Below are 17150 nucleotides of genomic sequence, written 5' to 3' on the forward strand. Positions count from 1 at the left end.
ACTAATCATGAACCTAGAGGCAAGAATATTGCAGGTGAAGATTTGGGGTCTCCATTTTGGAAAAAGCTAGTAGGTCTATTTTAGGGATATCCCAAGGGGCCCATGACTTTACTAGTTTTTGCCTGAGCCTGACATCTAATATGCAAGTGGACCCAGGTTATTGTCTGAGGAGATGGTGTCATAGCTGGAAGAGAATTAGCTTTTATCTGGCATCTTATCCGTATGTTTAATGTAAAGAATTTGGATTTGGGGCAAGCTGCATACCTTTCTCATCTCAGTCTTTGTCTTTCAGCCAGGTAGAGAATTGAGTACAGGTGGTGTAGATAGCACAATGCATATGCAAAGAGAATCTCATGCCTGACGCTCCAGGTCCCAGGTTCAATCCCCTGCACCACCATAAGCTAGAGCTGAGCAGTGCTCTGGAAAAAAAGAAAAAAGAGTACCAGTGGTAATTGAGACTTGAGTACCAGTGCTAGTTGAGACTTGAGGGCCAGTGCTATACTTGTGTATACTTTTAATATAGTTCTTACATTTTGGATATGAAGTTTGAGAAGTAAGAGATAAGTGTGCTTACATAGCTTGGATTGGTGGTGGAGGGATGGATAATAATGGCTATGCAAAGGGCTCTCTGGTGCCCAGGCTCCAAAGCCCCAGGCTGAGTGTCATGTGTCCTTGCCCCCGCCCCCCCCCCCCCCCCCCCCATAAACCAGAGCTGAGCAGTGAGTGCTCTGTGAATGGCAACCAAAGATAGTAGATTGTTGGATTCCAATCCTTTCGAAGGCTGGGGAGGTAGCACAGTGGTAGCACACAGGACTTGCATGGAGAAGGTGCCAGGTTCTATCCCTGGCAACAGCAAAGCTGGGCAGTGCTGTAATAAGATTAAGAATCATGTTCTGTGAGTGTTGAGTACAGATGGCTGGCTTTATTTTTGAGGGGCTTGTTTTGGTTGCCATGGGGGCTTCATTACTCCTGGCTGGTTTTTTTTTTGTTTTTTTTTTGGTAGACAGAGGCAGAGATAGACAGCCATCACAATGCCGAAGCTTCCTGCAGTAATGGTTGCTCCCCGGCTCTAACCTTAACCCCATGGAAGATGAACCGAGCACAGTCCGAGCGAGCTCTCTTGCTGGCCGGCCCGGCTCACAGATTTTTCAGTAGAGGGGCTCCTCCAACAGTGCATGTCTGGAACTGGAGAGTTCTGTTTCTTTTTTGTCATTTACGCTGTATGTGGGATCTACTATAAATATCCTCCCCAGATGTTTTCCATTTCTAAGAGTCTGGTTTGACTTGTAAGTTGTATTTTACCAACTGTCTGTGGAAGGTAAGAAATGACCTTTCTTTGTTTCCCCCGTAGATTGTAATTATGTGATCTCCTCGTGGATGTAAGGAAGCCTAGGCTTCCTGTGTGGCTGTGGCTGTGTAATTAGCCTCAGACAGGCCTAGAGTTGTAAATCCTGTCCTAAGGAGCCAGAAGTACCGGGACATTCTGCTGAGACTCCTGGCCACCCAAGGTGACAGCCTTCTAAATGTAGGGTGGTGTGCATGAGTGACAGTCTTATTTCTGCCCACACCCAACAGGTAATTATTTTAAATAAAGTAGCAGGTATCTAAGTTAATGACTCTAGCTCTAACTTAATATGTACTAATCTAGACCTAGTAATCCATTTTCTTCTTTTTCTTAATAAATACAACTATTCTTTAGGCATGAACCAGGGCCTGTGCATGCATTATTTCAGCATTATTCCAGACTGCTTTTTCATTCGAACAGAGAAATGGGGAGGCACCATAGACCATGGTACCTTCCTCAGCTCATTGTGGACTGTGTTTGCCAAATCTTGTGTCTAATTAGCCTAGCTATCTCTCCAACTCACCCCCCCCCTTTTTTGCCTATTTTTTCTTTTTTTTAAATTTTTTTTATTTATTCCCTTTTGTTGCCCTTGTTTATTACTATTGTCACTGATATTGTCGTTGGATAGGACAGAGAAAAATGGAGAGAGGAGGGGAAGACAGAGGGGGTAGAGAAAGATAAATACCTGCTGACCTGCTTCACCGCTTGTGAAGTGACTCCTCTACAGTTGGGGAGCTGGGGGCTCAAACTGGGATCCTTAACGCTGGTCCTTGCACTTTGCGCCACCTGTACTTAACCTGCTGCACTACTGCCTGACTTCTACATTTTTTTTTTCTTTTATTTGATAGGACAGAGAAAAATTGATAGGGGAGGGGGAGAGAGAGGGAGAGAGACAAAGAAACATCTGCAGCAACACATCACTTCTTGTGAAGCTTCCCCCTACAAGTGGGGACCAAAGGCTTGAACCTTGCTAAGAGTGTATTCAACTAGGCAGTTCACTGCTCAGCCCCTCCAACCCTCCCTTTTTTTCTGTTAAAAAGAAAGATGAAATATTAAATGATTATTATTTTTCTCCCCACCAGGGTTATTACTTGGGGCTCAGTGTTGGCACTACAAATCCATTGCTCCTAGGGGCCATTTATCCTTTTTTCCCCTATTATTTTTCTTTAATTAGATAGAACAGAGAGAAATTGAGAAAGGAGGAGGAGATAAAGAGGGAGAGAGCAATACACCTATAGACCTGCTTCACTACTCATGAAGCTTTCCCTATGTAGGTGGGGACAGGGAATTTGAACCCAGATCATTATGCATGGTAACGTGTGCACCTAACCAGATGCACCACTGACCAGCCTCAAAATATTAAGTGATTTAGTAATCTGTGTCTTCCAGATTAAAAAAAATTATGCCATCGCTGACCCATAGGACAAATAAATGAAGTGGTGATTGAGTAGTACAGTTTTAGTGTTGCTGCATTTTGTTTGTTTTGAGAGATATTTGTTAAGAACAAAACTTCACAATCATAAGGAAGCTTGCACATAGATATATCTGCATTAGGTTAATTTGGAGTGACACCTGTTATGGGTTTGCATAATAAGTGTGTGTGGGGTGTGGAACTATACCCTGTAATCTTATGATCTTTTAACCTTCTATTAATCATAAATTTTAAGTGAGGGGTGGTGGTGGTGGCCTGATGGTGACCTGCCTGGCAAGATGCACACATCACCATACTTGAGGATCTGGGTTCAAGCCCCTAGTCCCCCCCTGCAGGGTATGAGAGCTTCACAAGTGCAGTAGTATTGCAGGTGCCTTTCCTTTCTCTGACTTGGGCTTTTGTTCTGTATTGGTTTTTAGTTAATGAGACAAGACACATTCGGATTAGGGAGGACAGCCTGCTTTACTGAAATCTCGTGGGTATAAATGTTAATGCTATTCAGAAACATTATTCTGACCTGAGTGTTAATTCTCACACCCAGAGTAATATTTGACCAAATATTCAGTTACTTAAGAGTAGTTGACTTTTTTTATAAATCATTGTTGATAGGACACATGATAGATAATGTAGCATATGATTTGTCACATCCACATACCCAAGTCAAGACTGTCTGTGACTGTTAGCTTCATAGGCTTGGGTTTCTTATAGTCCTGGTCAGGCTTTCCTGATGCTGACATACTGAAATTCATATTTGTTTTATTAGGAACTTGTTTTCAGTTATAGTCACCATACTATGTAGATATGTTTAAAGTCTGTATGTAATAAATAATCTTTTGACTTTTAGTTCAAAAATATTAATGTATGCTTACAAATTTGTTAGAATTGTGGAGTTCGGAGTCCAGTGTGGGTGAAAACCACTGATTTCAAGATCTCAAACTTCCATTCTCTTAGGCCATTTACATCTTAGCATTAAAGCTTTTGGCTTTGCTCCTTTTTTCTTTCTTGGATCTTTGCATGAGTGGCTGTGTGCTCTCATGCACACACACGCACACACACACACACACACACACACACAACACACACACACACATCTTTTATCATTGCAGTGAGTTCTGGATAGAGGACCCGGATGATGATGTGGAAAAGCGTGCATGTGTAGAGTTGGGAGAAAAGAAGGGAACTTTGGGGGATGACAAGATGTGAGACTTAAAAAAAGTGCCTCAGTGGAAAGGTAGTGAGAAATTGAAAGAAAAGTTCTTGGGAATTCGACTTTTCTACATTCAACTCAATCCCTTCATGCTATAGGGAGAAATGAATAGACTTGATGGTTGGCAGGGAGCAGTGTGACTGTATTGTGTCTGTTGTGGGAAACTGAGTTGTCTGTGAGGAATGCAGGGACTAGAGCTGCACTAGAGAAAGCATCTCCTCTGGGCTAGTGTAGGAGATAGAGAGAATGCGTTAGAGAAGCCTGCAGTGATCAGTTCTTGGGTGTCACGAGGACTTTGGTTTCATTGAATGTAAGGATAATAAACACTGTGCTTTATTTGACCAGCTCATAGGTCTAGGATATTCTGTTTCTGATAGAAATAATACTGTAGAATGCACAAAATGATTTTAAATTACAAATATTCAGGAAGGAAGTATTGAATCCAATGTGTTCTACTTAACAATACTAATAATACTTCTTTTAAAAATATTTTTTTAAATTTTATGTATTTATTTTTACCAGATCATTGCTCAGCTCTGGCTTATGGTAGTGCGGGGGATTGAACCTGGGACTATGGAGCCTCAGGCATGAGAATTTTTTTGCATAACCATTATGCTTTCTACCCCTGCCCCATCAAATAATTTTTCAGCATGTTCTGTAGCAACATTTAAATTTCAAACACTTATGGTAACATTCTTCAAAACTTTATTTCTAACAAACATTCTTTCAGTTTTGTTCTCAGTAAAATGTCATTTCTTCTGCAGATTTTATTGTAAATGCATCACAAAGAGAAAGCCCAGAATGAAGAAAGCAAGCAGGAGTGTTGGCTCAGTGCCTAAAGTGTCTGGGATAAGCAAAACACAACCAGTAGACAAAACGAAACCTGAGAACAGTTCTTCATCATCTCTAGGAAGCAGACTTGCAAAGCCTGGAGCAGCAGTATCATTGTCAAAGGTACGAACATGGTCCTGTGTTGGGCTTTGGGAGGACTTTAGGAAGAGGGTATCTTAGTGTGAGATCTATTAAATCAACACGTAGGGTTTGCCCTCTGTACTCCTGGAATATGTAACCTTGGGTGAGTTCACAGTGAAGGGTTTGCTTAGCATCTGGTCTGTTTGTACATCACATCAAATAGTGGGCTTCTTTATGAATCAAGCCACTAAGCATCTGCTTTCTGCTGTGCTTGTGTGAGCTGGAGGTAGGAGGTTGCCACACTCATGAATAAGTAAGATATGTATGGAAAGTCAGATGTTCTGTGAAACATAAGGAAAGCTCAGCTCTTTTTTTATATATATAAATTTTTAAAAAAAAAATCGATTTATTATTGGATAGATAGAAAGAAATTGAGAGGGAACTGGGGAGATAGAGAGGGAGAGACAGAGAGACACCTGCAGCCCTGCTTCACCGCTCATGAAGCTTTCCTCTTGCAGGTGAGGACCAGGGGCTTGAACTTGAATCCTTGCGCACTGTAGAGAGTGCATTTAACCAGATGCACTACCACCTGGCCCTACTAGCTCAGCTCTTAAGAATATATAGTTTTTAACCTAGGTAAGGTTTATGAAAAGAGCATGTGAGCTAGATCTTAAAGGACAACCAGCAGTAACAGTCCTGAAACTCTTACATAGTGAGTTTCATGCATCCTCCATTGCCAATATACTATAAACTATTATTTACCTGACATTTGATCCAATCTTAATTCTAATTAAAGTGGGGGTGCCAGTAATTTAGGAAAAGCACAGCCTTTTAAGCACAGCCTTTAAACTCCTAGAGACTGACTTAGTTCCACGTTATAAGGCTGTGTGGTAGGGATGAGATCAAGTATGAATGAGTAGTGCACAGGGCCAGGAACACAGCAGGTGCTTAGGGAATAAACAGGTGGTAGCAGTTTTATTGATTTGCTTAGAAACTTCTCCAGCCTAAGGTTGTATCCTAAAAGCAAAATTCCTATGGGTCTTTTTTTGTGTTATGTGTTGATTGAGACCATCCAAGGGGCAGCAGGGTGGCTCTGGGCCACTTTTCTCTCAGTCTGATGTTAGAATAATTATTCGGAGACCCACACAGTCTTCTTCCAACCTTTCTCAGTTCAGAATCCATTAATTTGTTGTTCAGGCATGTGGTTTTTATTGTAGTTGTTGGTTTGGATTTGTGTGTGTGTGTGTGTGTGTGTGTGTCTTGTCACTGGGGCTTCATCACTCCACGCTACTTTTTTCAGATAAAACAACAGAGACACTCAGAGAAACAGACACCACAGCACTGATGCTTCCTTGAGTGCAGTGGAGGCCAGATTCAAACATGGCTCATGTCCATAACAAGGCAAGTGCACTGTCCAAGTGAGCTGTCTTGCAGGCCATTAAAAACCAATTTTTATCAGTGCTTGAATAGTGGTGTATAAGATTAGAGGAATGTAGTTTCATACCACACCCACCACCAAAGTTCTGTCACTCCCCCTGTCCACCTCAACCAGCATAGGTTTCACAAAGTCTGACAGTTTGGTTAGTTTTTTCTTCTCCCCAAGATTGTGTTTATTGTCTGTATTCTGTAGAAAAGCAAAATCATCCAGTTGTTTTTCACCACGTCACTTATTTTCCTAGGCTTGATCACCCTTAGTCCCACCCATTTGTCCTGAAGCACACAACTTCAACCTTTTCAGTTGCAGAGATATTGAATATGGATCTCATAGCATTTTTGCCCAGTTGTCTATGAGTGGGCATTTAGGTTGCTTCCACTCCTTAGCTATTGTTAGTAATGCAGTATGAACATGGTGGTGCATATATATCCCTTCAGATTAGTGTTTTCATGTCCTTTGCCTAGATGCTGCTGGATCATAAGGCATCTCCTTTTTAAAAATTTTAATTAATTAATTAATTTATTTATTTTTACCAGAGCACTGCTCAGCTCTGGCTTATGGTGGTACAGGGAATTGAACCTGGGACTTTGGAGCCTAAGATATGAGAGTCTCTTTGCATAACCATTATGCTATTTACCCCTGCCCGGCATTTCCTTTTTTTAAGGACTGTCCATACTGTTTTCCATAGGGACTGCACCAGTTGACATTTCCACCAGCAGCACATTAGGGCTGGGATATGACATTTTTAAGTAGTAACTTTATGATGAAAACTTGGAGAAGTTTTGTGCTAGTCTGATAGGGAGAAACCAAACCCTTCTCAAAACAATATTATTTAAAAGTCTTCTCCCCTCCACCCCATGTAAAACCTTGATCAATCATAACTTAACTATTATTTATTAGCTTTATCAGACAACTGCTCAGCTCTGGCTCCTGGTAGTGCTGGGGGATTGAACTTAGGACCTCTGGTGCTTCAGGCTTAATTATTTTATGAAACATCTCACTGAAACAAGTGGTGAGGGACTTCCGTATATGTCTTAAAAGAATCAGAAGGAAATCCTGTTTTTTTGTTGTTGTTTATTTCAGGATTGTTAAAACTGAACCAAACTTATTCCATGGACTTGGAGATGCCTCCAGTTTTTTCTTCTTGTTACAGTCTTCATGAACTGCTGGTTATCCTACTACAGCTGGGGATGGTATCAGGGGCAGGGGTAGCCCTTTAGCCTACTCCCATTAGTCTGACCAACACCCAGCATTGTTGCTTTAGTGGCCGTGTCGCCACTGTTCATGTAAGATAGCTGGCATTTTGTGATCCAACTGGTTACTCAGTATTGGACTGTCTTTGAAGTGGAGTGCCCGTGTGATCAGGTGACCTGTTATTTACGTGCCTGGAAGAACAGGTTGAGGCATCAGCACTGAATGTGTACGTTGCTTTCCTTCCTTTGCCCCCTGAGTAGCAGGTAGTGCTTGTGGAATAAGCACGTAACAGGCATGCCATATCTACTGAGTCTTACACCTAGAGTTCCTGGTAATCTGGCCTTGAGTGAATACTTTATCACTGTAAGGTTGAAGTATGCACCTGTTGTATACCTCCATGTGTCCATTCCAACTAGCTATAGCCTTGACTGCTGTGCCATTTAAGGTGTGTGAGTACAAGCGTTTGTGCACTCATGCTCCTGTATGCATAGAGAGAATTACAGTAGAGATGAAACTATTTTTGAGCAGTTTGCTTCAGAGTTATTGGGTATAAATTGAAATAAGAAGACAGAGAAGGAGAGAAGAAAATATTAAAATTTTAAAAAGAAAAAGACTTGAAGATCTGAGAAACTTATGGGTTATTTTCTTTTTCTTTTCTTCTTTTTAAATGTATATTTTTCTTTTTAAATATATATATTTTTTACCAGAGTACTGCTCAGCTCAGGCATATGGTGGTGTCGGGGATTGGACCTGAGATTCCTGCAACTTTGGGCATGAAAAGAAAGTCTGGCATGCTGTCTCTATGCTAGCTCCCAACCCCCTCAAATTTGCTTAGATTTAACTCAGTGTTGTTAATTACTTTTGATTCTTTTTCATTTACTTGTTTGTTTATTCGTTGCCAGAGCCTTGTACAACTCTGGCTAATGGTGGTGCAAGAGATTGAACCTTTCAGAAATTCTTTTTAAATTGTGAGCTATTTCCTTAGTTGATCTTTTATGTCCTTGACATCACTAGATCTTGAAGGGCAGTTAATTGGCAGTCTGTAGGCTGTCTTCCAAATCTGGACTTGTCATTATTTTCTTGGGATGAGGTTTGGGTTTTGTTTTTGGCAAAAATCCCACTCATAGAAGCCATGTGTCCTTGGCAAATGTTTCCTCAGACATGTGCTGTCAGTCTTTCCCATTCCTGGTAATGCTGACTTAATTAGTTAAGATGGGATCAGATAGATTCCTCTCTTATTATATTGCTATATTTCCCTTTGTAACTATGGAATATCTTGTTCAAGATTTCAAGATTCTGTAAGTATCCTCTGATCAAAACTTTCACCCTAATTCTAGAATTTTCCTTATTTTTTTTTAAATAATTTTTTAAATATTTATTTTATTTATTTATTCCCTTTTGTTGCCCTTGTTGTTTTATTGTTGTAGTTATTATTGTTGTTGTCGTTGTTGGATAGGACAGAGAGAAATGGAGAGAGGAGGGGAAGACAGAGAGGAGGAGAGAAAGACACCTGCAGACCTGCTTCACCACCTGTGAAGCAACTCCCCTGCAGGTGGGGAGTCGGGGTTCGAACCGGGATCCTTATGCCGGTCCTTGTGCTTTGCGCCACCTGCGCTTAACCCGCTGCGCTACAGCCCGACTCCCTGATTTTTTTTTTTTAACTAGAGTACTACCTAGCTCTGGCTTATGGTGGTGCGGGGGATTGAACCATAGCCCCAGGTTCAGAACCATAGTCCCAGCCTCAGGTATGAGAGTCTGTTTGCATAACCATTATGCTATCTACCACTGCCTGAATTTTTCTGATTCTTTACCCTTGTGCTTTTTGCCCAACTTTGTAGCTGTATTATTTCTATATTTATTACCTGACATTCTACTATAGCAAGAAGTTTCTGCTTTTCCACCATTTCCATGTTAATGTATATTAGTGTAGATGCATAAATTCTTTTTTTAACTTTATTAATGATTTATTATTGATATACAAAATTATGAGAAAGCATGGGTATAATTCCACACCATTCCCTACATCAAAATTTTGTGTTACCATTCCCTCCATTGGAAACTACAGCAGTTCTCCCAAGATTACAGATATAGGTTGACTATTATTTCTATAGCTATCTCTTGTTATATATATTTGACAATTTTTTCTATGGTCCTGCCTCTATTCTTTTTTTTTTTTTAATTTAATTTGTTTGTAAAATAAAAAATATTGACAAAACCATAGAATAAGAGGTGAAATTCCACACATTTCTCACTACCAGAGTTCCATATCCCATTCTCTTTGTTGGAAGCTTCCCTATTCTTTATCTCTCTGGGAGCATGGACCCAGGGTCATTATGGGGTACAGAAGGTGGGAGGTCTGGCTTCTGTAATTGCTTCTCCAATGTATATGGGAATTGACAGGGTGATCCATACTCCCAGCCTGTCCCTGTCTTTCCCTACTGGGGCAGGGCTCTGGAGAGGTGGGGTTCCAGGGTACATTGGTGAGGTTGTCTTGTCTGGGGGAGTCAGGTTGGCGACATGGTAGCATCTGCAACTTGGTGTTTGGAACGTGTATTACTTTGCTTCCTCCTTTCTTGTGGGACTTGGTTCAGTAGTTCTTGTAAGGTGGGGTTGATTGTGACAAATTTCTTAAGTCCTTGAATATTTGAGAAAACCTTTATTTCTCCCTCATATTTGAAGGATAATTTTGCAGGATACAGTATTCATGGCTGGAATTCCCTTTCCTTTTGTGCCTTGAATATGTCATTCCACTCCTTGCCTCTAGAGTTTGTGAAGAGAAATCTGATGAAAGTCTTATAGCTCTGCCTTTGTATGTAACTTCTTTCCTTTCCCTAGCAGCCAGCAAATTTTTTTTCCTTGTTGTTGACTTTTGATACTTTTACAATAATGTGCCTTGGCGTTGGTCTTTTTGTATTTATAAATCTGGGTGATCGTTCTGCCTCTTGAATGAGAATGTGCTGGTGGTTTCCTAAGTGAGGGAAGTTCTCAGCTAAAATTGCTCTGAAAATGGACTCTGGGTCTTTGGCCTTGTCCTCCTCTTCAGATATACCTGTCACTCTTATATTCGATCTTTTGATGGAGTCTGCAGTTTCACAGAGAGTTGCTTCAGTCTTTCTGAACCATTCCTCTCCCTCATCTTTGAATTGAAAGAGTGGGCTGGCCATATCTTCTAGATTGGAGATTATTTCTTCTGAATATGTGGATCTACTTCCTAAGCCTTCTACCTGGGCATGGATTGCAGTTAGAGTGTATTTTACTCCCTGGAGTTCTGACTGAAGTTCTTCTTTCAAGGTTTGAAGATTCTTAATGAACTCTGTTATAAGTTCCTCTTATGTGTTTTAATTCCATAGTAACATGCTCTTTTAATTCTTGCTTAAATTCTTGGAGAGTCCTCATAATGAGCTCTGTGTAGTCTGTCTCTGAGACTCTAAATCTGTAATTCCTTGGATATCCTGTTTCATTTCTGTCTGGCTGATACGGCATAGTTGGCTGTTTAGTTCTGTTTCTCTGCCTGTGCATTTTTTTTTGTACTGGTTATTGATGGCCAGCAGGTAGTGCTATTGTGATCTCTAGGTTTCTCTTGTTTGTATGATCTGCGGCGGGTGGGATGGTGGGGTGGTTGCTTTGGGGTGTCTTGTGGTCCTAAATGCCTTTGTTTATATTGTGTCCTTGCCTTAAATTCAGAACGCTAAAACCCCACTGAGTCAAAGATTGAGAGATTTTTAAGCTGCTGTCTCTTTCCTAGCACTAGGAACAATGTTACTTGCTTGTTGTGCTTAAAGTGAAACCACCAAAATGGCATAGCTCAGGACCTGCACCACCCAGAGCTCTGATTTAACTTTGCTGTTCTCAACCCACACCTGCACCCATTTCTCTCCATTAGCACATGAGCACCCACCTGAGGCTGCAGAAATTTCCATTGTAGATTATGACTTCAGTTGTGTCTTTTGTTGTATTTATTTGTTGTTTTGGGAGGAGAGGCAGTTTGGTCCCAGTTTCCATGGCCACACCTCCTGGAAGTCCATAAGTTCTTTTTTTAATATTTTATTTACTGTATTTTAATGAGAGGATATATAGAGAGAAATTGCCAGGCTAGCGTTGCAGTTGTTTCTTCCTGGGCACGTGCTCTCTGAGTTGGAGAGAACTTGACCAGAGCCAACGTGGGCTGCTGCTTACTCAGCAACGCGGGAGAGAACCAGGGACTCGTGGTGGAGCAGGAACGCAATGCATCTTTATTGATCAGAGACAACGTCTTTATATCTTTTGAAACGGAAGTGGCAAGTCGGAAAAGGAAATGGCTAGGAAAGGGGGTGGAGAAAAGGAAAGAGCTCGAAGGTAGAAAGCTTCCATAGCAACTGTTGGGAATTTTTAACTGGTGGGATTAATTAATACCCTGCAGGCAGGGCGGGTCTCAGGCAAAACAGTGATTATGTAAATAGACCATAGTATCAGCTATGGAGCAGAACAGGGGGGCTGCCTGACATCTGCCCCTTTCTTTTTATCTAATGGCCATAGTATCAGGAATGTGGGTTGCTTTGTGAGGCAGGGAGTCTGATAGGACGAGGCACACCTTTAGGGTTACTGCTGTCCCTCCTAGCTCAACCTCTCAGTAGAGAGAGAGAGAGACTAATAGGATTGACACACTCCTCACGTTCAAGCCCTGCCAAGCTCAACTACATCCTTATAATTTCCTGACATCTCCCTCTTTCTAAATGGCCATATGTAAATGGGTCAAGGTCTGTAAAAGACTCCATTCTGTCAGAAGAATAGCAGTGGAGGGGTGAACAGAAACCTATATCGTGCGGGCATTTTAAAAAGAACTAGAATAAGACTGGGAGTGATAAGTAAGAGTAGCAAGGGACAATGTGAAACTGAAGAGAGGCCTGGTAGGCACAGAGGGGCTGCCTGATGGGTGGAAGTAGGTGCTGCCTGATAGGTGGAGGAGTGGGGGCCTGATAGCTGAGGGGCGAGATGGGTGATCTGGCATTTCAGAGACCCGAGACAGCTGGCTGCAAAGTCCATGGACTGCTACAGTTAGTCCTGGAGAAGTCCAGCAGTGTAAAGGGAGTGTCCAAAGGTGTACCAGCAAGTCCAATAGAAGCATTAGTCCAGTGCCAATGACGAGGGGAAGAAATGCCGCACGTCTTATCTTGATGGAGGAGGACAGCCACTGGAAATTTGCTTCTCAGTAGAGAGTGAGCTGGAACCGCCAAAACGTGACGGGTGAAGCAGAAGCAAGGGCAGACAGCAGTGGGCGAGAGAAAGGCAGTAAGAGAGTTCTGTCGTTGGGAGTCTGTGAATCAGGTTCTTCAGATCGTGTCAGGTCACATCATGGGTTTCGGGGAGGGCCCTGTAGTCATGCCATCTTGTGGGTGATATTAGAGGACCAGATTCCAAATGGATTTCCAGGGATTCCATATGAGCAGATGATTTTTCATGTGAAGACTTGACAGCTGTAATTCACTTACTTGTGAAACAAAACTTGTAACAAGTTAGAAGTTTATTATAATTGATAACTCAATTATTATAATTGGTTTAAGTATCTCTATAGTTTTGGAAGGCCTTTATAGTATGATTTTTAAGGCTGTTTAAACAATTTAAGCACAATAAAATGTAGAAAGGTAAAGAGAAGAACCATTGTTAGAAGCCTCAGACATGAGAATCATTAGCATTACCATTGTGTGATCTATCATTCACCAGGGCTGGTTCTACCTCTTTAATTGAGAAGGTATATGAGAGCTTTACATATCAATAGCATCTTTTCTACCTTTTGTTACACCCATTTAAGATGGAGACACACCCTAGGTGTGCGCAGGATCTTCAGGCCAGATTTAGTTAAAATATATTGATTTTTACCTTAGACTTTGAACAAACTCAGGTTACTTAGAGAGTTAACACATGTTAGTGTCAATTTTTTTTAGAACATTTACAATGTCAGATTGATGCTAGATTTTATTGTGGATTAATTTACACAAGATTAGTTTACAGGGACTTTTTGGGGCCCTCCAAAAATGTCCTGTATAGAGAATTTGTGTTTTAATTTTGGAGATGATGAATTGTCACATTGAATATTTAGAATTTTACCTTAAATACTTAGTTACTTTAGCAAATTAATTTTACCTTTATGAGAATTGTGTTGAAAACTCCTTCATTTAACTCTGCCTGGTAAGACTAGCTTCAAAGTTACACTCTTAACCTTAAAGTTAATGTTTACCAAACTTGAAACACATAAACATGTAGTCTATAACCACAGGAAGAGAAAAACTTTTGTTACAAAGACATATCATTTCAAACACGAATTTAGATCTGTACTATCTTAGTTGAACCATCTTTACTCACACAGTTTAAGACTAAACGTTTCACATTTAATCCAAGACTAAAAAAGTCAAAAGAGGAAAAAACAGATTTTTTGGACTGTTTCTGGACGTCTCCAGAAACCATGGCTGCGTCCAGCATTTTTATATAAAGTCATTTAAGTTTCAGAGTACTCTGAGCAAAATGGGTTGTACAAAAATTCGGCCATTCAACTCACTCACAAAACACAACTGGCCAGTCATAGCATAAGATATTCAGAGAAGGGGGGAGGGCTCTGTGAACCAGATTTTTCAGATCTCACCTGTCGTATTATGGGTCCTGGGGTGCATCCTGCAACCAGTCCTCTTGCAGTGCTTCTTGTTTCTCAGAGATAGCAGCACCATCATGCGGGTATTGCTGGACATGGCAGGCAGGAAGCCAGACAGGTTTTGAGTAATCCTGCGGAAACACGCATGCAAAACCCCTCCATAGTCTATAGGAGGTCAGGCCCTTTCCAGATTTTATCGAGTGGGTCTTTCCATTTGACCATAATAGCTAGGAGGGTGGATGGTGTTTGCCAATGAAGAATAATAGGAGGTTGGTTCAAGTTTTTGTAAATATTAAAGAGACTTAATGTAGTTAAGGCTTTTGCCAACTGGATATTGGGGAGGTATATTCCCCCTTTTTCTTTATTTCATTGAGCCTTAAGGGTTTGATGGACCCTCTCAACAATGCCTTGCCTCTGTGGAATGCCTGTGAGTAATGTTCCAGAGGGAACAAAAGTCTTTAAATTGTTTGCTGGTAAAAGCAGGTCCGTTGTCCATTTTAGGCTGAAGAGGTATGCCCATTACAGCAAAACAGGAGAGCTTATGGCTTATAAGATTTTTTGAGCTTTCTCTAGTCTGAGCTGTCACCCACATAAATTTAGAAAAGGTATCAGTTGAGACAAACACATATTTTTGTTTGCCAAAGTTGGGTAAGTGGGTGGCATCAATTTGCCAAAAAGCGTTGGCTTTTAAGCTTTTAAGCCCCAAGAGTTTGAACAGCAGGTGTCTTGATTTGACCTGCACAGGAGGAGCATGTAGCAAGAATACGTTTCAACTATGCCAGAGGAATATCAGGAAATCGAGTTTGAAGGCCTTTAAGATTAACATGGGTTAAGGAATGAAAGTCAGCAGGATTAGAGACAGAGGCTAGCAGAATTCCTGTGGAGGAAATGCGGTCAGCTGCAGCATTCCTTTCGGACGGGACCAGGAAGAGAGCTGTGGGAACGTAGGTGTTGAACATACAGTGGTTGAGTTCGAGAACAGAGCATAGACAGGAGAAAATGGGTTGTCATTAATTCTTACATAAGAACGAGCAAGCCATGGAACTAAGTTAACAGTATACACACTGTCAGAAAAAAGGTTGAAGGTTTCTTGTACAGCTTTTAAGGCTAGGAGAACAGCATAGAGTTCTTTGTACTGACGGGAGTTATCAGGAAGCTCAGTAAAGAGAGACGTGAGACATTGTTTATCTGGATAATATATAAGGGCAGCAGCTCCCTTCTTGCCACCATCAGTAAAAGTTGTAGGAGCAGAGGGGATAGGATCTCGAGAGAAAAGTTTAGGTACTAGTAGAGGCAAAAGAGGTAAAGAAGCTATCCATTTATTAGAAGGAAAATGATCATCTAATTGTCCTGATAAAACCACTAAGCTTATAGCAAAATGGGAATGGTGGCGTATGAGCCACTCTGTATCTGTGAGAGAAAAAGGAAGAATAATTGACTCTGGTTCTCTCCCTAAGACCTGAATTGATCTGTTTCTTCCGTGGCAAATCATAGATGCTAAGGCATCAGTCTCAGCAAGAAGTCTTGGAGTTCCCCCTACTCCAAGTAGCCAATCGAGAACACCATGACTCTGGTATATAGCCCCCACCACGGTAGGGGAGGAGTTAAAGATCAAAAGATTTACGGGAGAGGAGGGGGAGAACCTCACGAGGTGCATGTCCTGGAGAGACTGATTAACCCTTTCTAGCGCTATGGAGGCTTCGGCGGTTAAAGTATGCTTTGAGGGCTGTTTGTCTCGTTTTAACAGAACAGTGGTTAGAGGCAGCTAATGGGGAGATAAAGATATTGCCTAAGCCAATTTAAATTTCCAAGAAAACTTTTGTAAGGAAGCAAGAGTAAGATTAGAAGGAAAAGTAACAGAAGGTCTTAAGGGGCGAATCTGTGTTAGAGAAATTTCTGAGCCTAAGAAGGATATTGGAGGAATTAGCTGTACCTTCTCAGGAGCTACATTAAGGCCGTTTTTCTTTAAGGCGGGGATAAGAATATCACGTTGGGCAGAGAGAATCTGTATATAATTTTCCCCATGTTAAGACGTCATCCATATAATGAAAAACCTTAAGGCCCTTATGAATATATGGAAAAAGGGCAGGTTTAACAGCCTCTTGACAAATAGTAGGACTATTGGCCATACCCTGGGGCAGTATCACCCACTCAAATCTATCGGCAGGGCTGGTGTTATTAATAGAAGGAACAGAGAAGGCAAAATGTTTATAATCTTGTGGGTGCAAGAGAATAGAGAAATAACAATCCTGTATATTGATAGCTATGATAGGAATTCCTGTGGGAATTGCAGAAGCAAGAGGCAAACCCCTTTGGGGGGAGCCCCAAACCTGCATGGTTTATTAACCGCCCAGAGATCTTGGAGGAGGCGCCATTTTCCCAAACACTTTTTAATCACAAAGACAGGAATATTCCATGGGTTCTGGGAATGGCAAATATGTCCCAAGGACAACTGCTCTTGGATGAACTTTTTAAAAATTTCTAGCTTCTCCCTAGGCAAAGGCTACTACTCCACCCAGACAGGCTCATTAGAAAGCCAATCTAAGCAGGAAGTTCTATTACAAATAGTGGCAGTTAGTATTGGGGGTACTGGTCGGATCTAGAAGCCTGACAGGAGTGAGTAGTGTGATGCCCTGCAGAGGCGTCTGAGGATATTACCACATTAAGAGATTCCAGCAAGTCTCTGCCCAATAAATTGGTGTTAATATCAGCTATCAAAGGACAAAATCATTTGGTAGTCCCGGCCGGGTCTTCCTACACAAGCGAATCTCGTGTGAGGAAATCTTGTGTCAATCCTCCAACACCATGTAGACGTTGTCCTGGAAGGAGTTCCGAACTCTGCTTGCCTTAAAATTGTCTTGTCTTGTCTGCTCCAGTATCAGTCAAACACGTAAAAGGAATTTTACCAATCCTTACTGTCATAGTAGGGTGACCCCTTTCTAAAACAGGGGTGGTCCACAAAATCTCTGGCTCTGAATCCGTGCCGTTTGCTTGCTCCAGCTG

General features: G+C 41.4%; 1 protein-coding gene across 7 annotated transcripts in view; it reads left to right on the forward strand.

The window, feature by feature from the left end:
* Positions 1–17150, forward strand: part of SPECC1L (sperm antigen with calponin homology and coiled-coil domains 1 like) — a 129246-nt gene that overhangs the window by 27697 nt on the left and 84399 nt on the right. For 3 of the 7 annotated variants that reach the window (XM_060193920.1, XM_060193930.1, XM_060193939.1), the window contains exons 2-3: positions 1352–1575; positions 4749–4938. In XM_060193920.1, coding sequence (XP_060049903.1) covers positions 4786–4938 — 153 coding nt within the window. In that variant the 5' untranslated portion in view covers positions 1352–1575; positions 4749–4785. Of the gene's footprint in view, positions 1–1351; positions 1576–4748; positions 4939–17150 lie in introns of those variants that run through there. The other 4 variants (XM_060193941.1, XM_060193946.1, XM_060193953.1 and 1 more) reach the window with 2 other exon arrangements.

This window comes from Erinaceus europaeus, chromosome 1 (genome assembly GCF_950295315.1).
Source record: "Erinaceus europaeus chromosome 1, mEriEur2.1, whole genome shotgun sequence".
In the NCBI taxonomy this organism is placed as follows: domain Eukaryota; kingdom Metazoa; phylum Chordata; class Mammalia; order Eulipotyphla; family Erinaceidae; genus Erinaceus; species Erinaceus europaeus.